We start from the raw sequence: 23109 nt of genomic DNA on the forward strand, positions 1-23109 counted from the left end.
CATATAGATTGTAAGCTCTATGGGGCAGGGACCTCCATCCTCTTGTGCCTTTGATTCTTACCCTCCCATATAGATTGTAAGCTCTACGGGGCAGGGACCTCCATCCTCTTGTGCCTTTGACTCTTACCCTCCCATATAGATTGTAAGCTCTACGGGGCAGGGACCTCCATCCTCTTGTGTCTTTGACTCTTACCCTCCCATATAGATTGTAAGCTCTACGGGGCAGGGACCTCCATCCTCTTGTGTCTTTGACTCTTTGACTTATTGCAACTGTATCTTTTATTTATTTGTATTTATTTAATTGTATTTATTGTTTTACTGTGTATTTATCTATTATTACCTTAATAACCCCCTGTTTGTATTAATCTATTCTACTGTACAGCGCTGCGTACATAAGTAGTGCTTTATAAATAAAGATATACATACATACAATTAAAAGCAAAATAAATGATGGGGTTGTTAGGGTTCCTGACCGCAGACTAAGGGGCACATTTACTAATCCGCGAATCCGAATCCTGAATGGGAAAAAATTGGATTGGAAACAAAAATTTCGTCGCCGTCGCGGGTTTTTCGGATTTTGCGCAATTTTTCCGTTGCCGTCACAACTTTATCGTATTTTGCGAGACTTTTTCATTGCCGCCGCGTTTTTTTCGTATTGAGCAATTGTAAACGGCGGAAAAACCAATCCCATAAAGTCGTAACGGTGACGAAAAAATCTCGGGACATACGAAAAAGTCACGCCTTTGGGAGCTCTCATGCCAGGACAAGATGTATACGGGAACAGGAAGGACGCAACCACGGAGGCAGTTCAAACTTGTTCAATTTATTCTTACATACTAATAACTTTTATACCTTTTGTGTACATGCAGATACAAATGAATTTATTATAAAAATAGAACGAGCCCTCCTTAGTATACAAAAAGTAATGGATCCGTCAGTATACAGATAAGAATAAGATATATTTCAAACCATATATTTCGTAAGGTGCCAGCCGTGCAAGGGTACTTTTTGGGAAAAACAAACTTTTGTGGGATGTTCGAGCCTTGCTGTTTGCAGTCACAAAATAGAGATACCTTTCTAAAATGGCGTATAATAAGCTTCAAGGTATATCAAAGTATATGGATATATGAATAAATGATTATATCAGTATGATAATATAAGATATTATGTCAAACCTCACAGGGGTAACTTTATACATATTATTAAAATCTGGACAGACACTCCAAAAATTCCAATTCCAGGCTTTTTATGGACATCTGATACTTAATACATGTATGTTTTTACTTCATTGAACCATCACGGTTGGAATTTCTTTGAGTGCCTGTCCTGATTTTGATTATATGGTTAATACTTTCCTTCTAGCTGTAGGATTAGGGCAAGGAACCCAAACCCAAAGTCTCTGGTGGGTTGTACTGCTTGCATTTTGTAAATTCAAAATCCAGGCATTATATTATGCTGACAATGTTACTTTTGTGGTTAAACACATTTCAGAATTAACAAAATTAATTATGTCCCAGGAAAAGGCATTTTGGAATGCAAAACATTTTGTAAAGTAAAATAAATTCTATGGCCATTTAGATATTTTTTCATAATTACAAAATAAATTCTGTGCACAAAAAAATGTGTTATAGCCACAAAATGAAACGTGACTATGATAAATGGATTGGCGCAATATTTATTTTGGCAACATGAAAATTGTACTTCCGTTATGATTTATGACAGGGATAATGAACCTCTATATCCACAAAATGCATTTACCTGGCTCATAGAAATGTTACCATATCATGTATAAAGAAATAGTTTTACAAAATCTAGCTAGAAGAGCTGCATTGCTTTACATTTAATTTAAAAACAAAAAACACTTATTATAACACTTTTGGTATGTTCTCCCACTGTATTTGCATGAAATTTTGTATTTTTTTTAGAGTTCAGTGCAGGAGATCAAAGAGAAATGAGGGACTGTGGGCGGAGCTGTTAAAAAAGGGACTGTCCCGCAAAAATTGGCACAGTTGGGAGGTATGTTCTCTTTGCTTCCATCTACAAGGTTTCTGTATATAACAGGCTCCATTTTGTGCTTGATATTGGCCCATTTATAACATTTCAGTGGCAGATGAATAAAGTTCACACGATTCCCATTAGAGAGTGTTACAAAAAAAATCTGTTGCTGTGCACTTGAATCTTAGTCTTGTTCCTCTGAGCTCACACTCTGCCGGCTGCCTTTCAATCCTATAAAAATAAAAGTATTTATTTGGAGAATCGCAGTATTGCATTTTCATATCCTGCTATACATGGACCTTTCTACTACTTATTGGCAATATCATTCTGGCACGCCTCAAATAAAGAAAGTGTAGGTCCGCCATTAAGGGGGTACAGAGATTCCTTTCAGAGTCTTGGTTCCAGTAGGGGCCCCAGCAGGTATGATGGTCAAGGTTTGCTGGTTCCACAAAGGATGAAGCTTGCTAATGGGCGATATTTGGGAATTATAGGGAGCTAATAACCTGGACTCCCTGGTGGAAAAGGTCCCTGTCAAATTAATAGTACATATATTTATTTATACGAGGTCTTGTGAGTACTATATGAGTAAAGACCTGCTGCCACTTGTGATATATGCTGCATAGTCATGCAGGGGCCCATAGGGTTAATATGCCCCTATGGATTTAAACCCTACAACTTCCTTAGTTTATGCTGTTACTGGGCAAAGACCCATGTATCCAGTTTATAGTTTTACATATGTGTCTTATTGGTTAGCAGGTTGACTCTTTGACCCTTTGCACTCCAATATAGTGTTTAGCAGGGGGGTGGGTCTTCTTCTTCGGCTGCCTCTGTGTCTCAGGTGAAGGTCCACTGAGCCTGGGATCAACAGGGCCCCAGTAAAGCCATACTTTACCCTCGAGTCATCACCTACTCTAGTGAAGTCGGGGACAGGGACCCCGTGAATGAGGACTAGTTAGATAATTACTATTGTGAAGCACTTTCTAGGAAACTGAGATAGAGAAGGAAGGAAGCAAGAGCAGTTTCTGCTCCACCAAGGAAAGTAGCTGGAAGTACCCTTCCATACAGGCAATGTTGCCTCAGCATAGGGCCACGGTTAAGACATAGGAGACAGGCAGTACCTAAACCCTGATCCACAGTCGGCTGTAGGACTCTCACGCTAGGGGTTATCAACCTGAGGACTGAGGTATCTATCCTGACTGCTTCCAAAGGGGTGCCAAGCTGCCCAGGTGCATTTACCCTGCCCAGACTCCCAAAGAGGTGGGATAAACCGGTGTGCATCCTCTCTCAGAGAGAACTACTATTATTACATCCGTATCTGCATTGTGAGTATCTAACCTAACCCTGCATTTCTATTTGTCTCAGTTATTATTTATTCAACTGCAAGAACCTTCTGGCAACCATTATTTGCTAAATTGCACGGCACACAGCTACAGTGAGTTGTAGTTAGTTGTAGTTCCCTTCCATATAGGGAAGGCCCACCCTAAAGTATTGAGTCGCATGTACCCCATGCTCTAATACCTATACTAGCCATGGTTTGACTGTTTTACAGCCAAATAGGGGTTACAATCAATTGAGCACACACCTCCAAAAGCAATTGTCCCACGGTTTTTAAGATGGATTGTTGCCCAAAAGTTATTGAGAGAGTGAATGCTCTGTGCACTTATCGGTGTGGAAACCCTTCCTCCATATTAAAGTGGTCCTGTCACCCAGACATAAAAAGCTGAATAATAAAAGCCCTTTTCAAGTTAAACATGAAACCCAAATTCCTTTTTTTAAATAACACATTCATACCCTTTATAAAGACATTTAAAAATCCCAACTGTCAATCATATATTGCCTGCCCCGCCTTTAGGCATAGAGGCGGGACAGACAATACCTTTAGCTTTCCATTCAGCACTTCCTAGATGTCACTGCACTTCACACTTTTCAACTCCCTCCCCATCACCTAATTATGTAGCCAGTGCATGGGTATCGGCATCTGGTCCTTTAACAAGATTTTGGTGTGATGCAAATTTTGCCTTACTAACAGTGTCCACAAAATGGCAGTTGCCTGCTTGCTGTGATTGAATAGTTCCAAGACTGAAGGCAACAAGATTTATACTATCTGTATAGTGTAAATAAGGGTTATTTTGCTTGACTAGCATGATAGAAAAGAATTTGGAGTTTTTTCTTAGGGTGACAGGTCCCCTTTAAGTGAGAGGCCTACCTGAGGATACATTTATTCTAATTCAATAAGTGCCTACCGGGCGTTGCTGGAAATTAGGTCCTTACCAGGGTCTGGACTATAGCATAATCATAGAAGCAGACAAGTTTTGGGGTAACCCCCATATACCTGTTATATATGAGTGATACTCAGAGTTCCCTGTATAACTCAGCCTGCAGCCTTGTGCCTTTATATGGGCACAGAACCCCTCAGTGACTGCTAATATCCTTATCATTTACAGTAGGGGGTACATTATCCCTTATAATACATGAGTGATACTCAGAGTTCCCTGTATAACTCAGCCTGCAGCCTTGTGCCTTTATATGGGCACAGAACCCCTCAGTGACTGCTAATATCCTTATCATTTACAGTAGGGGGTACATTATCCCTTATAATACATGAGTGATACTCAGAGTTCCCTGTATAACTCAGCCTGCAGCCTTGTGCCTTTATATGGGCACAGAACCCCTCAGTGACTGCTAATATCCTTATCATTTACAGTAGGGGGTACATTATCCCTTATAATACATGAGTGATACTCAGAGTTCCCTGTATAACTCAGCCTGCAGCCTTGTGCCTTTATATGGGCACAGAACCCCTCAGTGACTGCTAATATCCTTATCATTTACAGTAGGGGGTACATTATCCCTTATAATACATGAGTGATCAGGGCCGCCATCAGGGGGGCACAGGGGGTACTGTTGTGCCGGGCCCGGACGATATCCTCGCTTTAAAGGGGGCCCGGCCGTGACAGGTTTTTTTTTAGCTCGGGCCCCCTTTAAAGAACTCCGGGCCCTGGCTGTCATTGGTGGCCAGTGGGAAATTTGATTGGTTGCGCCCCGTGCGTCCATACGCACGGGGCGCAACCATATGAAAGGTGCAGATCAGCGGAGGGCCGGGCACAGATCGCGAGGACGCAGAAGAGGAAGGTGAGCTGGAGGAAGCCGCATGGGAGCTGGAGGGAGTCGCTGGGTGTGGGGCGGGGGACTGGACGAAGTCGCTGTGGGGGAGCTGGAGGAAGCCGCTGGGAGGGGGCTGGAGAGAGTCACTGGGTGTGGGGGGGAGCTAGAGGAAGTACCTGTTGGGGGGGTCGAGGAAGTTGCTGGAGGAAGCTGATGTTGTGGGGGGGGCTGGAGGAAGTTGCTGGGGGGGCTGGAGGAAGCTGATGTTGTGGGGGGGGCTGGAGGAAGTTGCTAGGGGGGCTGGAGGAAGTTGCTGGGGGGGCTGGAGGAAGCCGCTGTTGGGGGGGAGCTGGAGGAAGTAGCTGTTGGGGGGGTCGAGGAAGTTGCTGGGGGGGCTGGAGGAAGCTGATGTTGTGGGGGGGGCTGGAGGAAGTAGCTGTTTGGGGGGGCTCGAGGAAGTTGCTGGGGGGGCTGGAGGAAGTAGCTGTTGGGGGGGAGCTGGAGGAAGTAGCTGTTGGGGGGGGCTAGAGGAAGCCGCTGTTGGGGGGGAGCTCAAGGAAGTTGCTGGGGGGGGCTGGAGGCAGTCGCTGGTGGGGAGGGAGCTGAAGGAAGTCGCTGGTGGGGTGGCTGGAGGATGCTGGGGGAGCTGTGCAGATGTTGGGGGGAGCTTGGGCACATATCAAGAGGGGGGAACCGCAGGAAGCCACTGGGGGGAGCTGGAGGATGCTGGTGGGAGCAGGGGGGAGCCTGAGGATGCTTGGGCAGGTGGGAGCTGGAGGATGCTGAGGGGGAGGAACAGGAGGACAAGGGAGGGGGGTTAACTGGAGGATGCTGGGGAGATGCTGGCTACTAATGTTTTAGGGGGCCCCGGGCTACCACTGTTTTAGGGGGCCCTGGCTACCAATGTCTGTGTGTCCTTTTTACTAATGGGAGGGGCCATTGAGGGGCAGGACGTGGGTGGAGGGGGGCCCAGAAAATTTTCTTGTGATGGGCCCCGTGATTTCTGATGGCAGCCCTGTGAGTGATACTCAGAGTTCCCTGTATAACTCAGCCTGCAGCCTTGTGCCTTTATATGGACACAGAACCCCTCAGTGTCTGCTAATATCCTTATCATTTACAGTAGGGGGTACATTATCCCTTATAATACATGAGTGATACTCAGAGTTCCCTGTATAACTCAGCCTGCAGCCTTGTGCCTTTATATGGGCACAGAACCCCTCAGTGACTGCTAATATCCTTATCATTTACAGTAGGGGGTACATTACCCCTTATAATACATGAGTGATACTCAGAGTTCCCTGTATAACTCAGCCTGCAGCCTTGTGCCTTTATATGGGCACAGAACCCCTCAGTGTCTGCTAATATCCTTATCATTTACAGTAGGGGGTACATTATCCCTTATAATACATGAGTGATACTCAGAGTTCCCTGTATAACTCAGCCTGCAGCCTTGTGCCTTTATATGGGCACAGAACCCCTCAGTGACTGCTAATATCCTTATCATTTACAGTAGGGGGTACATTATCCCTTATAATACATGAGTGATACTCAGAGTTCCCTGTATAACTCAGCCTGCAGCCTTGTGCCTTTATATGGGCACAGAACCCCTCAGTGACTTCCAATATTCTTATCATGTACAATATAACAATGTCAAAAAAAAAAAAAAAATATATATAAAATAATACCTTTCATTTTTCTTTGTATAAAAAATCCCAGGCCAAAAGCAAGGAAGAGAACAATCACACCGACAGCAATAAGGATGTAAGTAATATGTGAATTCTTGATCTCTGTTTCTACAGAATGAATAGAGAGAGGCAGATCATTACTGACAGACACACTCACACCCATAATCACTGAATTACACACACACACATATGATTTGGCAGTACCGGCATATCCCAAAAACACACGTTACATGTGTATATAACCCTATGTATTACCATATTTATATGCATATTGACACCAGCCTTCCTTCTGTTTTCCCTTCAGCAGCTTCAGCGCCTCCGCAGCAAACACCTGGGCTGGGATGGGATTTGCTAAGATTTACAGTCCTTCCTCAGGATTTCTGGCCAGTGGACTGGGCGGGGGAAATGTGATTGTCTCTGATATTTGTACTGTTAGTCGGCATGTTGTCCTTAGCTCTGTTAATTATATTTTGTAAAGTTTTCAACATAAAAACCCCCATCCTTCTCATAAGGTTATACCCTGCCTACGATCCCTTTGCCCCCCCCCCGATGCTATACTGTATCTATTGCCCATCCATAGACCCATCTCTCTGTAACCTTTTGGAATTTCTCTATATTTTAATTCCTCCTGTAGCAATATGATGTTAGATTTAGCCACTAGAGGTCTCACTATTTTAGACCTGGGTACAAGTTAGCTAACAGAGACTTGTGGGTAGCTGCAGAGAGTGTGTTCAGCAGTAATGGCTTCTGTTAGAATCATCTAATAATGTTTGTGCTGATCCTGAGATTGTATCATCTTGATAGAGAGGAGTTCCGCCTGTATGTGGACCTCACAGTAGCACCCAGTGATGAGAACCGCAAAATAAAGCTCTTTCATTTTTTGATTGGGGAAAAGGGCAGAGAAATCTCCCAGACTTTAGGCATAACAAGTGGCAGAGATGATAATCCCACTTTAAGAGACATAATCCAGATATTTGATAAATACTGTGATCCAAAAAAGAATGAAACTGTGGAAAAATATACATTCTTTTCAAGGAATCAGGAGCCTGGGGAAAATATTGACACATATATCACAGAACTAAAAATACTAGCATCCACTTGTGAATTTGGGGATATACGAGATTCCCTTATAAGAGACAGACTAGTATGTGGAATCCGGGACACACACCTGAGAGAGAGCCTGCTTAGGGAAGAGAATTTGGGCCTGGAAAAATGTCTCCAGATCTGCAGAGTCTCTGAGCTGACAAAAGATTGTCTGAAAATGATTGAGGGCCCATCTTAATATGGTACATGCAGTAACCGGCAAAGGCAAAATAAGATATAAAATCCAGGGAGTATCAATTCTGTGTAAATACTGTGTTAAAAGGCATGAAAGAGACAAAGAGAAATGCCCTGCTTATGGCCAGACATGCAGGCTCTGTGGCAAAAGAAATCATTTCTCAGCCCAGTGCAGGCAGAGCAGCAAGTCACAGCACAGAGCTGCAAATACAGTCACGCAGGGCACAGACTGACAGCACAGAGACATAATGTGGCTGCAACTACAGTCAGCAGCAGACAGGGCTGGATTTACCTTGTCAGTGCCCCGAGGCCGCCCCCGCCCCCCCCACGAGTGCGCATGCGCAATCGCGCGGCGCCCTCTCCCTCCAGTGCGCATGCGCGATCAATGCGCATGTGCAAACGCACATTTAAGCTCCCATACGGAGCAGTGGGGAGAGGTCCCGACTGCTCCGTATGGGAGCCAAATTTTAAAAAAACTGTTGCAGCAGGGTGGCATGCCGCCCCTAACCTTGTGCCGCCCTAGGCCCGGGCCTTTGTGGCCTTTCCACAAATCCGGGCCTGGAAGCAGAAAGTGTAAATGTGATAAAACCACCAATGGTTAATGACTCAAATCAATATTCCACTGCTGGGAGTAAAAGCTGTTCAGGCTATGGACTTTAATAAAAGTACAGTTTCACAACATAATGGCTCTACGGGGCTCTGCAAGTTCTCCAGACTGTGATTTAGATTTACAGATAATACAAGCAAACTATGCTGACCTGTTTAAAGGGGATGGGTGCTTGGAAGGCAAATATAAACTGGAGGTCAATACTGCCATAGCACCATTGAGGCTAACCACAAGGAGAGTGCCTGTAGCTTTGATGCAACCACTAAAGAAGAACTTCAGGATTTACACCACAGGCACATTATAGAATCAGTACAGAAGGGCACTGACTGGATAAGTAACTTGGTAATAGTAAAGAAACCATCAGGCAAACTAAGGATACGTATAGATCCTAAACCACTTAACAAAGCCCTAAAAAGGAATCATTACCCAATGCCTACAATAGAATATATTCTGCCAGAATTATCAGAAGCCCGGATATTTTCAGTATGTGATGTTAAAAATGGATTCTGGCATGTGGAACTAGTTGAGAAATCAAGTTACTTGACCACTTTTTCCACCCCATTTGGGAGATAGAGATGGCTCAGAAAGCCAATGGGAATCAGTCCAGCTCCAGAAGTATTTCAGCGAAGGCTAACATTAAGTTCTAGAGGCACTTGTTGGTAAAGGTGACAGCCTAGAATCTGCCACCCGGGATCATGATCTGAAAATGATCAAGCTTCTAGAAAGATATAGACAAAAAGGTATTAAACTCAACCTGGAAAATGACTGACGTGACGTGCCATATATAGGCCATATATAGGGCATCTTATGACATCAAGTGGCTTAAAAGTGGATCTGAGCAGGTCCTACCTTCTTAACTCACATGGAGGTGACAAGGCTATTGTGACCATCAGTAAAGATAGACTTAAAGAGATACAAACATGCACAGAACACGATTCCACAATGCAAATTCTAAAGACTACCATTTTATAGGGTTGGCCAAACTATAAACAATATACCCCTGTTGAAATTTCTCCCTTTTTTCACATCAAAGATGAACTGTCAATACGTCAGGGCATCATATTCAAGGGAGAAAGAGTTGTCATACCAAGAAAATGGACAGCCCACAACAGACAATGATTTGCATGTCTCCGAAGTGCTTCATTCGTCTAAAGAAATACCGTATGTGTCAAGAGCTGTAAATATGTGCCAGCCCACCTCAAGGATTATGTATGACTGGCCACAACATAACATTGTAAGTTAAGCACTGTTATTATGAACAATGTTTGTAGTTATACATGTTTGTTTTCTTTAAAAGATAAAGGATATAGCAATATGTGTTAGATTTAGCCACTAGAGGTCTCACTCTTTTAGACCTGGGTACAAGTTAGCTAGTTTGGCAACCTATCTTAACATCTCCCATAGAGGTAATTTTCTATTGCATTTCTCCCTCCTTGTGGGTTAATCCTTTATTTTATTTTTTCCATTCCATACTTTCTATCCCTTGGAAGTTCTTACCCTAAGGGATAGCTTTCTCAAAATGTGAGACTAAAGCTCACCACAGAAAAATTCACCCAATTTCTATTTATTCCTATGGGATTCTTATAAGCACATTTATCAGATGGTGAATTGTAACAGTTTAAAACACTCACCAAAGGGAACAATCAGAGGGTTCTCCAAACTGCTGTGATCTATATGGCAGGAGTAAGTGGCGCCCTCCTCTGGTGTTACCCCCACACTGACTCTGATCTGATAGGTGCCATCAGGGTTTGGCAGGATCTGTGCTGCCTCCTCTGAGTGAATCTCATCTCTCCCATTCTTTATCCACTTCACTTCCACATCTCGGGGGTAGAACCCATACACCCGGCAGTGCAGCTCTGTGCCGCTCTCTGACTCTGAGCTTGACAATTTAACACGGGGCACTGTTAGGAAAAAGAAGAATATAAACATTAAGTACATAGAGTGAATATTCTTGAAAATACGTCACCACTCATCTGAGCTTGTTAGGGAACATAGCAGTGCTGTATTTAGGTCCAGTGCCACTTTTTTCTATTTTTTTTTTTTAAGGGCAATATATACTGAGCACATCTACCCCACCTGTACTGCATATATTCCCTCTGTTTGCCAGCATGCAGATATGGAAAAGGGGGGGGAGCACTCACCAGGATAGCCAACTGTAAGTATTTTTCCGTGCTGCCACGCTTCGTGCCGCCCCCGATAAGGCCAGAATATCCAAAGCAAATCAATGAAGAAGCGGAGCACTGGATAACTCATATATAAAATCACATATTTATTTCCATCAGTTAAAAACAGAGCAGAGCATCCTCACCTCATGGCTTAACGCGTTTCGTGGTCAAAACACCACTTCATCACCACCATCACATTTTCCTAAAACAAATAGCAGCTTTCACCCAGTGGCCATTTTCCTTCTGACACATCATACAGTATGTGACATTTACATCTGCAAACAGCACATGTACACATAAAGAATGCAGGCTTACACAGGCAGAACTTACTTTGATAAAAAGTCCTGCTTTGATTGAGCACTGCAGTCATTAAACTGAGCTCAGGAGAGAAGGTTGGGAGAAAAAAATATGTTTTTCAAGCAGAGTACACAGCGAGAGTAGAGTTTCAATGCAAATCAGTAGTGTCATCTCTTCATTGGCTGATAGACTGGAGGACTTGTTTAATAATCCAAGCAGAACTGAGCATGCTCAGTAAGCCAAGAGCCAAAGTCAGTTCCTGAGGGGGGGCCGAGTGGCACCCCCCACGGGTGCCTATATATAGATACAGCCCTGGAAGGTAGGTAACACAAATATCTAATACCTGCCTCAATGGGTTTCATGTAACACTTGTGCCTGGATCCTTCGCTCATACATCTCTCAGGCAGCTAGAACCCACTTCAAAATGTTCAGTGATAACATATGTGTGTGTGAATATTAGTCATGAACTGAATTTGGGGGGTTCCCAGATGTAGTTGGGGAATTGAAAGAACTGAATATGAATATTTATTTACTTTAGTGTGGCCTTAACCAAACTGACCCCTAAAAGAACATATTTTTGCTTGTGGATGATTCTGTACTGTTCCAAGGTTTAAGTAAATACAAATTAAGGAGTGGATTCTAATCCTTATATTTCATCAAATGTAGAGCAGTTAGAATCCTGTTACCTTGTACAAATTCATTTTTCAGGTGAACATCCCCTTTAAAGTGCATTTGCATAGTAGAAATGTTGGTTTGTGAGCTCACCTTTCTCATCCAAGTAACTCTTTATATATGGTAGATACAATGTCAAATGCTGAGTGCACTCATTTTCCATGAATATTTTATCTTCCATTGCAAATGCCTGTTTATTCAACCACTGTGCCAGTAGCACGGCCTTTTGGGTCGCAGGTACAAACTCCACTCTCTCTTTATCAAACACTACGAGCTCTTTGCCATCTAAAGCCACCTCTTCGTATACATCAACTGTACCATCTTCATGCAGCACACAGGCAGCCTTGGTTTGAATCACGTAATTAATATCTGCAATACAAAGGTTCAGAGTTACATAGAAATTCTGGTCAAAGCCTAATAAGTATAGTCAGGCACACAAATGACACCATGTTACTATTGTCAGCCAGACTCACTATTGCAATGGGCACCAATCATATAAAAATTGTGGGCTAATAGAGACTGTACTCCAATTGGGAGAAACAATATTGTTTTGACTATGAAGATTTTCATTCATCCAGGTCATGGTATATCTAGTATAAATAAATCTAAAACAAATGGACTTGCTAAGTAATCATTGAAGATGTTACACAAAGATGGAGCCCCAAAGATGGAGCCTATTGGCAGCAGCATCAATTCAGTGACTTACAGCAGCAAAATACTTGGCCAACATCTTAGCCCCATTGGTAGGTAAAACAGTGCATCATATCCAAAATGCCAAATAGTTTGTCACCAAGATTCATGGAGTTAAACTAGAGGCAGAAGAAACAATGATATTATATGATATCACTACACTATTCACACGTATACCTACCCACAGAGGCAATTGTGCCTTAACACCACTTACTTCAAATACAAGGACCAATTTTACAGGCAGAAACATGGCTCTGCAATGGGTTCACCAGTTTCTCCCATTGTAGCCAACTTGTATATGGAGGAAGTGGAAAGGAAGGCCATAATTCAACCAAGTCACTGGTTCAGTTTTGTAGATGACCCTTGGGTTAAAATCAGATCCAATGAAGTGGCAGCTTTTTCAGAATACATTAACTCAGTGGACAATAACACAAGGGAAAAATGTCCATAAGAACAAACTTGCTTTTTTGGACTGTTCAATTAAACGGATCAATATCTGTTGTCCAATTCCCACCCTCCGCTGGAACACAAACTGGGTGTCATTAGAATTCTACACCACAGGGCGGATAGTGTGACAAGGAACACAAACATCTCAGAGGAGCACTAAAAGCTTGAGGCTACCCAGACTGGGCCTTTGACAAGTGTTTGAGACACTTGTACACCCAAAGGATCCAACACCAAAGGAAAAATAAAGCAACGTTGTCCACACAGTCCAGTGTAACGAGGAGTGCACAGACCTATACATTGGGGAGACAAAGCAACTAATCTGCAAGCGAATGGCTCAGAATAGGAGGGCAAACTCTACAGGGCAGAACTCTGCTGTATTTCTATGGCTAAAAGACAAGGGACACTCCTTGGATATTAGCAACATCCAAATTTTGGACAAAGAAGACCACTGGTTTGAAAGAGGTGTAAAACAGGCTATTCATGTTGAAGTGGAGAAACCATCCCTAAACAGAGGCCTTCAACACTGTCTGCTACATACAATGCTGTTCTAGCACCTGTACCTTGGAGGCTTCAGAACTTTTCTCACATCCATTCATGCAACTTTCACAAGTAACACCTGTCTCTATGAGTTGCATGATACTTTGGTAATCCTATCACAGTAACCCCACAGCATTCACACCTCTGTGAGTTTCAGGTGTCACCTCTCTGAAGAGTTACAGTGCACCATTGTGATTGGATTAGTGGAAGAGTACATATGCTGAGACCTTCCCATACCAGTCAGTTGAACTGAAGAAGCTGCTCGGATGAGTAGTGAAATGTCTTCAAAAAATTCAGGTAGAGATCTCTATGCAGTGCACAATAGCATGACAGACTCTGGCTGGTATGATATAAACACACATTTTAATTTGTGTTCAGGTATTATATTTGAATATTATTCTTACCATGAGTCTTGTTTAAAAGATCAATAATTAAGTTCATGAGCACTTTTTGGGTTATTTCAGTTTGTTGTGCCATGTTGGTCTGACCATCCAAGTGTTCAGAAAATACCATCGGAGACTGAATCAAAGACTCACAGCGGCGCGTGTCACTGTTGTACCTTCCGTACCGCACGTCATCCACATACGCAATGATTGAATATTGCAGCAGGCCTGGGTAAGCAGTGGATGATACGGCTACATAAAATTGTAGTGTGTGACTGCCTAAAAAAAACAAAAACAGAAAAACGTTAACTGGATCAGTGATAAGAACAACTGGGAAACAAGTTTTCTTTCTCGCCAACTGGTAGCATAGCAGGGTCCAATGGGCTCCCAGGGTACTAGAGCATTTCCAGGAGGGCCCACACCCTAGTAGGCCCAGCCAAGAATAACTGCCAGCAAACCTTTCTCCCATTATTCACCTATATAACAACTATAACATTTTACACGTACAGTTATATTTTTTGAGTTGATCCCAAGTGTCAGGTTCCCTGGTGGGCACCAAGAGGGCCAGTCTGACTGTAAGGAGGTTAAATAAAGCTTTATTTTAAATGTAAATATGTGGGTAATTTACTAGTTTAACCAGCAGGTGGTAGGGTGAGTAGGAGTTCAGTATTGGGACCACCTCAGAGGTGGTAGGTAGTTGTTAGTTAGCTGGGCAGTCTGTGGTGACAAGGAGTCTGAAGAGATGAGGAAAGTGTTTCAGGGGGTAAGTACCCAGGGGTGATTGTGCGCCAGTTAGGGACTTGAGTGTTCAGGTTAGTGAGGAACCTATGGGCTGTGAGACTGCTGGGAGAAGCTTGTGCCCTGTATGCTGGGCTCAACAGAAAAGAGGGGAAATAAAATTAGGAGTCAGAGACCCCTAAACGCTTAATGACGCTCTGCTAGTGCCTTTCCACATGGCAGCTTCACTGGAGGCTTTTGGAGAGAGAGGGAATGCTGTGAAAGAGAGAGGGGATGAGAGAGGATCCTCTTTGTGTAACTGATTATTTGGAGAATGTCGGGTTCCCAGTGCCCCAGTGTTGTACATTGCCCCCTGTGAGAAGCTGCTTTAATAAAAGTCTGTCTTGGTTCATTGCACGTCTGTATGAGAGATATTGGCCTGTCACAGTAAAGGCCTTCCCACATCCCTTTTCCAGTTCTACCAGCCACAGGCAGCCCCCTAACATTACCCTAACTTCCTAAGGTTACAGGGAAACTGTCATGATGTTTATGGTATACATTTTATTGCTATATTGTACTGTTACATAGCAAATAATTCCCTCTAAACTTTTATTCTAATTGGTGTGTAAGCGCCATCTCAGTGCATTGTGCCTGAGTCTGAGCTTTCAGCCAGCGCTACACATTAGAACAAATAAGATATTGTTTCTCTTACTCAGTGTAACTGGAGGAGTTATGAACGGAACTTGGCTTTTTAACAATACAGATGTCAGGGAGCCGCCATCTTGTTGCCTTCTCATTGTTCTGCTGATCGGCTGCTGGGGGGGGGGATATTGCTCCAACTTGCAGCGCAGCAGTAAAGTGTGACTGATATTTATCAGAGCACAGGTCACATGGCTGGGGCACCCTGGGAAATGAAGAATATGGCTAGCCCCATGGGAAAAACAGATCACAATGCAGGATTCTGCTGGAGAAGCTCTATTAACTGATGGGTTTTTATAACAAACATGTTTTCCCATGAAAACAGAGGAGGAAGACCACAAAACAGTTGCACAACAGTGTGTCAAATAGGACTCACATACAAGTGTTCATCTTCTATGTATTTCCCTTAATACAGACAGCGTTAGGCAGATGGCATGATGTAGTTTGAGTTTGGTTTAACAAACAAGAGTTACATAGGGCTGAAACAGGCCGATCTGATTTTCTAACCCCCCCTCCAAATACAATAATCAGATTATATTAGGGGTCTATGCAGGTTAATTGGTACAAGACCACAACTACAGGCCAAGAGTATATATGGCTTATTTTGTCATTCATGTTGTCAGTTTGCCTCTATATATGGGCCAATTAGCTAACAACTCATGAGGGGCATGGGGCAGATGAGAGACATTAGCCTTAGGGCTCGTACACACAAGCGTTTCTACCTGCTCTTCCCTGTGGTGGGTTCTCCTGCGTTCCACTGCAGGGGGGGTAGGAAGGAACACATCCCATTCTTTCTTACAGGGGCCACATGGGGGAACAAAAAGATCTGGCCTTCAAGTAAGCTCATCCTTGGAGATTTTTGCACTTTAAGATTGTAAAGAGGTCCCCTGTGGGGCAGATATCTCCAGCTTTTGGACTTAAATGCGCTCAAGTAATTTAAACCCTAGAGACATTTGTGCTTATTAGGGCTGAAGCCCTTTCCACACAATATACTATAAAGTATATTGGCAAATATTGCCTTATACATCAACACATATTGCAAAGGTACGATTAGAGACCTTGACAGTGCTCAAGATTGTAACTAGGTCCCCCGATGACATCTAGGAAAGGCAGAATGGAAACGTCTATGTGCCCAAGGCAAAGAGGCGGGGAAGGCAATATATGACTGACAGCTGGGATTTTTAAACACCTTTTCATGTTTCATTTGAAAAGCACTTTTATTATACAGCTTTTTATGTCTGGCAGACAGGTCCCCTTTAAAGGAGAAAGTAAAAACTCAGTACTAGTGATGAGCGAATCTGTTCCGTTTCGCTTCGCCGAAAAATTCGCAAATCTTTAAAAAGATCCGCGAAACGGCGAAAAATTCGCGAAACGGCGAAAATGTCGTGCGACAAAAAAAATTTGTCGCCCGCGGCTATTATTTTGTCGCGCGGCTATTGTTTCGTCGCCCGCGGCTATTATTTTGTCGTGCGGCTATTGTTTCGTCGCCCGCGGCTATTATTTTGTCGCGCGGCTATTGTTTCGTCGCCCGCGGCTATTATTTTGTCGCGAGGCTATTGTTTCGTCGCCCGCGGCTATTATTTTGTCGCGCGGCTATTGTTTCGTCGCCCGCGGCTATTATTTTGTCGCGAGGCTATTGTTTCGTCGCCCGCGGCTATTATTTTGTCGCGCGGCTATTGTTTCGTCGCCCGCGGCTATTATTTTGTCGCGCGGCTATTGTTTCGTCGCCCGCGGCTATTATTTTGTCGCGCGGCTATTGTTTCATCGCCCGCGGCTATTATTTTGTCGCGCGGCTATTGTTTCGTTGCCCGCGGCTATTATTTTGTCGCGCGGCTAGTGTTTCGTCGCACGCGGCTATTATCTTGCGACAATTCTTTTTTGACGCCGACGACAATTTTTGGACGTGCGGCGAATTTTTCCTCGGCGAATTTTTTCATCCGTTTCGCGAAACAATCCGCCAATGGCGAAACGCGTAAATTCGCCGCAAATCCATGCCTGGCGAAACATTTCGCCCATCACTACTCAGTAAGCTTTATCAGAAAGGTCTATGTAAATACAGCCATAAGCACTCTGTTAAAGACATCCCATATCTATGCAATATAACATAAATGTCACAAATGATAAAGTTCAATGTTGTGTGTGCAAACACCAAAATCCCCTTCATGCCCCTGCCTTTGATCTATTTTTGCTTGAGTTGCAGCTTCCACTTGTGGTTAAGGACACGAGCTATGCAGCAAGGTACAAGGAAATGAAACGATACAAGACTAAGATCGCACCTGCTCACCCCCAGCGTTGTGTCGACACCAACAGGAAAAGCAGAAGAACAGATGGATGACCTTAAAAGGCCATGAGGGCAACTGCCTAACTGCCTAAAACTGACAAAAACAAGGACAGTTGGACTATATAAAGGGGTAGGGTGGGGCACGAGCTTACTACAAGTTTTCCTCTGGTGTTTCGTTACGAGAGTGATTCACATAGCATTAACAACTCACAGAAACGCTGCACTGAGTTCCCTGTCAAAAGATTTGTTGTGTCTGTTTTCCTCTGCCAGAGACACGCAACTCTCTCCCCTCTCCTGCTCCCCCCTCCCTCAAGAATGCTAAGAGCTCCCTCCCACCCCCCCAGGAATGTGGGTCTGAGCCAATCAGCAGGAAGCTGACTCATAGGGGAGCAAGGCATAATGGGAACTTTTTCTACACAATTCAGCATTTTTTCTTCCTGTTTGGCTTCTGATCATCTGAACGGGAGAAATATGGGGAGACTTAAGGGCACTATTGAGAGAACTGAAGGTATGCCTGCAGCTTGAGATTAACTCTTTATTAGCCTTTCCTTCTCCTTTAAGAGATTTTACACATGCCAGGACGGAGGTCTCGCCCCATCACAGGAGGTATGAACAGAAACTTTGACAGTACTTAAGGGACTGTAAGTATCCACTTGGGGGTAATGAGATACATGTCCTTCAGTCTTTGAATAAGTTTATCAATGGAGAGCTTTATACCCTTCTGGACTAGAATAGCTGAATTTTAAACTTTTCCAGCACTAAGGCCCAGCCTGTAGAATACGCACATTTGATTAAGACAGTTTTGACATTTTTTAACAAACTTAATTCTGTATTCCTTCTTATTGTTCTCCTAAACGAACAATAATCTGACCTCCCAATTTCCCAGACTACAAGTTAATGGAACAGATCTGTTGATATTTCAACCTACTGAACGAGCTGAGGGAGTTAATAGAGTATGGACACTCACTATCCTTCTGGTCAATATTAGAACTCATATTCTGAGCGGCCAGTCCGGGACAACTGACAAATGACAAAGGAGAGTATCAGTGGTAGGGCTTCTGCCAAGCTCTCTTCATCAGACCCCCTTTGGCCATGTTGATTGGATACTTCCACCACCTTAACCTGAATTATTAAAAGAACCTTTTTCCCTTTGGGACCACACATGGAGGGCATCCACATAGGAAATTCTACATACCATGGCTCCTGAGAAAACCCCTAAGAACCTTGGAAAATATCCTTAGACTTAACAAGACCAGATAAGAGTGAGGTGACGTGAAGCAGGGACCTAAACTGCAGGGATCAAGAACCTTAATCCACCAGGTTATAGGTACTTGATAGTAGGCATCTGTGAGGTCTATGGAAGATCAAGTTCCTTATCCACTTAAATGGCCCAATCTTGAAATTTCACCCTCCTGAAGTCTAGAATGGTTCAGTACTTTTTGGATTCTTAAACATGAAAAAGTGAAGAAATTCTTTCTTTTTTTGTCCTGTGACACCAGGATGATGACAACAAGGCAAGGTCTGCAAGGGCAAACAAGGTTTTGAGCTGTATTAAAAAGGGTATAGATTCACGGGAGGAGGGGGTTATTCTTCCCCTTTACAGAGCGCTGGTAAGGCTCCATCTAGAATATGCTGTTCAGTTTTGGTCTCCAGTGCTCAAACGGGACATTATTGAGTTAGAGAGGGTCCAGAGAAGGGCAACTAAGCTGGTAAAGGGTATGGAAAGTCTCAGTTATGGGGAAAGGCTGGCCAAGTTGGGTCTGTTTACACTGGAGAAGAGGCGCTTAAAGGAGACATATTGGATAAATGGGAAAAATGGCTAATTTTGTAGGCAATTATGAATAATATCCGGTGCTGGTTTCCCTTTGGGCTAAAAATTAATCCTATCTGTAACAATGGCCCCTTTATTGGAGCTCCCTATAGATCCTCTCACTTCTCTGTCCAGTGTGAAATGGAGAGTGGGCGTGTCCTAACGGTCTCTGCCAGAAGCACAGTAGGAGGGGGAGAGCCAATCACAGCCCTGCAGTCACAAAAGCACAGACAGGCTGCAGTTCCCTATCAGGTCAGCCCAGCTGCTGATTGGTTCCTATCCTACAGTGCAGGGTACGGAGGGCCGCCGGCTCCCCAGCTCATCCAGAGAATTCAGCCAGCAGGAAGTGGAACAGATGGGCGGGGCTAGTGGGGTTTGGGGGGAATTTCTCAATAAATCAGAAACACAACTTTTTAAGCACAATCCTTCTATATCTAGAGGAGTATAATTCCCTGGTACATTCATCATTTTTATAGGATATGTCTCCTTTAAGGGGTGACATGATAACTATGTATAAATATATAAGGGGATCATATAATAACCTTTCTAATGTTTTATTTACCAGTAGGTCCTTCCAACGGGCACGAGGGCACCCACTCCGTTTAGAAGAAGGGAGGTTCCATTTAAATATTGGGAAAGGATTTGTTACTGTGAGAGCTGTGAGGTTCTGGAATTCCCTCCCCGAATCAGTCGTACTGGCTGATACATTATATAGCTTTAAGAAGGGGCTGGATGGATTCTTAGCAAGTGAGGGAATACAGGGTTATGGGAGATAGCGCTCAGTACAAGTGAGGGAATACAGGGGTAGGGGAGATAGCTCTCAGTACAAGTGAGGGAATACAGGGGTAGGGGGATAGCTCTCAGTACAAGTGAGGGAATACAGGGGTAGGGGAGATAGCTCTCAGTACAAGTGAGGGAATACAGGGGTAGGGGGGATAGCTCTCAGTACAAGTGAGGGAATACAGGGGTATGGGAGATAGCTCTCAGTACAAGTGAGGGAATACAGGGGTAGGGGGGATAGCTCTCAGTACAAGTGAGGGAATACAGGGGTAGGGGGGATAGCTCTCAGTACAAGTGAGGGAATACAGGGGTAGGGGGGATAGCTCTCAGTACAAGTGAGGGAATACAGGGGTAGGGGGGATAGCTCTCAGTACAAGTGAGGGAATACAGGGGTAGGGGAGATAGCTCTCAGTACAAGTGAGGGAATACTGGGTTATGGGAGATAGCTCTCAGTACAAGTGAGGGAATACAGGGGTAGGGGAGATAGCTCTCAGTACAAGTGAGGGAATACAGGGGTAGGGGAGATAGCTCTCAGTACAAGTGAGGGAATACAGGGGTATGGGGGATAGCTCTCAGTACAAGTGAGGGAATACAGGGGTATGGGAGATAGCTCTCAGTACAAATGAGGGAATACAGGGGTAGGGGGGATAGCTCTCGGTACAAGTGAGGGAATACAGGGGTAGGGGAGATAGCTCTCAGTACAAGTGAGGGAATACAGGGGTATGGGGGATAGCTCTCAGTACAAGTGAGGGAATACAGGGGTATGGGAGATAGCTCTCAGTACAAGTGAGGGAATACAGGGGTATGGGGGATAGCTCTCAGTACAAGTGAGGGAATACAGGGGTATGGGAGATAGCTCTCAGTACAAGTGAGGGAATACAGGGGTATGGGAGATAGCTCTCAGTACAAGTGAGGGAATACAGGGGTATGGGAGATAGCTCTCAGTACAAGTGAGGGAATACAGGGGTATGGGAGATAGCTCTCAGTACAAGTGAGGGAATACAGGGGTAGGGGGGATAGCTCTCAGTACAAGTGAGGGAATACAGGGGTAGGGGAGATAGCTCTCAGTACAAGTGAGGGAATACAGGGTTATGGGGGATAACTCTCAGTACAAGTGAGGGAATACAGGGGTAGGGGGGATAGCTCTCAGTACAAGTGAGGGAATACAGGGGTAGGGGAGATAGCTCTCAGTACAAGTGAGGGAATACAGGAGTATGGGAGATAGCTCTCAGTACAAGTGAGGGAATACAGGGGTAGGGGGGATAGCTCTCAGTACAAGTGAGGGAATACAGGGGTATGGGAGATAGCTCTCAGTACAAGTGAGGGAATACAGGGGTAGGGGGATAGCTCTCAGTACAAGTGAGGGAATACAGGGGTAGGGGGGATAGCTCTTAGTACAAGTTGATCCAGGGACTGGGCCGATTGCCATCTTGGAGTCAGGAAGGAATTTTTTCCCCTCTGCAGCAAATTAGAGAGGCTTCAGATGGGGTTTTTTGCCTTCCTCGGGATCAACTAGCAGTTAGGCAGGTTATATATAGGCATTATGGTTGAACGTGATGGACGTATGTCTTTTTTCAACCCAACTTACTATGTTACTATGTTACTTATAGGGCCTACAGCCTTTTCAACCTCTCCCAAATATGTTCTGTCCTCTGTGTCATGGACATTATCTTATTAGGCTCTTACTGATCTATCAGACCTGAAGACTCTGCTGTGGAGTCAATTATCCACTTGTGCTGATCACTTATAAGAGTTTCTCGCGATGATTCACATTATTGCCAGAGGGAGGGCATTTTGGGGAGCGACTCCAGCGACTCCTATTGTTGCCCTCGGTTAATCTCTGCTGCCACGAACGACTAATCTCCCTGTCCACCATGGCCCTTAGGCTAATGGCACACAGAGGGCAACAATAGGAGTCGCTGGTGGAAAGGCCAACACATCACTTTAGCTTTCCGCTGCAGGAGGAAACTTTGTGTGACGTCAGAACTCACGGGCAACTAACTCGCTCTGTTTATCATTAGCCTTAAGGTGACCATACACGTAACAATTTTGATCTTTCGTGCGACCATTGGTCCTATTGTTGCCTGGCCGATCGAAGAATCCACAGCCTTTTGCGATATCGGTGGCCTTGTTGAGCCGCCATACACGCACCGAATATCGTACAAAACGAGGTTTTGTACAATATTATCAGTGCGTGTATGGCACACTTTAGAATGTAAACGCCAGCCTTATAACCCTATAAGCATGGTAGAACTATAACTTCCAACTCTGCGCACAACCAACATGCACAGTGGCCATCGTGCAAACCTTAATCTTATTTGTGAGCCATTTATGAGCTTTTTGGCGTAATGTGCATTTCATAGCAAAAATGGAAACAGCAGTGCAAAATGTAACCGTTAAGGGTAAAATAGGTGCAAAACAACCCTATTTCAAAAAAATATGCACTGCATAAACTTTATAAATGACCTACACTGTAGTTTGAATACAGAATCTGCACAGGTAAATGAGCAATATGGGAGAGAAATAGCAGAAAAGAACAGCAGCAGAATGAAACCTTAGAGCCCTGGCAGCCATTCCCATAGATATTTTAGCCTTAATAGGCATCATCTGTCCCAGCCACCTAATGGGACTCCCACTGGGTCCCCGGCTTAGAAGCAGAGCTGAGGGGGGACCCAAAGAAACTTGCCCTGGCAGGGTGAATATGTCACCCAGGTGAGCCAAAAAGTCTAGTCATTAGGGAAAAAAACACGGTCTGCTGGGGAGCGGGTCCTTATATTCTCTTCTAATAAAGGAAAGGAAGGTAGGAGCCTGTCCTAGTCAGTTGGGTGGGGAATAACCCAAGGTATCAGGAGTACAGAAATGCCCTATAACAATACAATCAGACTCACCAGAATACACGGCAGGGAAGCCCAGAAGGAACACTAGAGAGATATAACAAGCCATTCTGTCACTGTGCTTCCT

The 23109-nt window shown here is 44.2% G+C and overlaps 1 protein-coding gene across 1 annotated transcript; it reads right to left on the minus strand.

The window, feature by feature from the left end:
• Window positions 1–803: 803 nt before the first annotated feature.
• Window positions 804–23109, minus strand: mr1-like (major histocompatibility complex, class I-related -like). Its single transcript, NM_001130199.1, is given in 6 exon segments — window positions 804–2226; window positions 6786–6893; window positions 10302–10571; window positions 11898–12173; window positions 13883–14140; window positions 23037–23109. Coding segments are annotated over 6 exon segments (1014 nt in total). The 5' UTR covers window positions 23092–23109; the 3' UTR covers window positions 804–2179.

Source organism: Xenopus tropicalis, chromosome 8, assembly GCF_000004195.4.
Source record: "Xenopus tropicalis strain Nigerian chromosome 8, UCB_Xtro_10.0, whole genome shotgun sequence".
NCBI lineage: Eukaryota > Metazoa > Chordata > Amphibia > Anura > Pipidae > Xenopus > Xenopus tropicalis.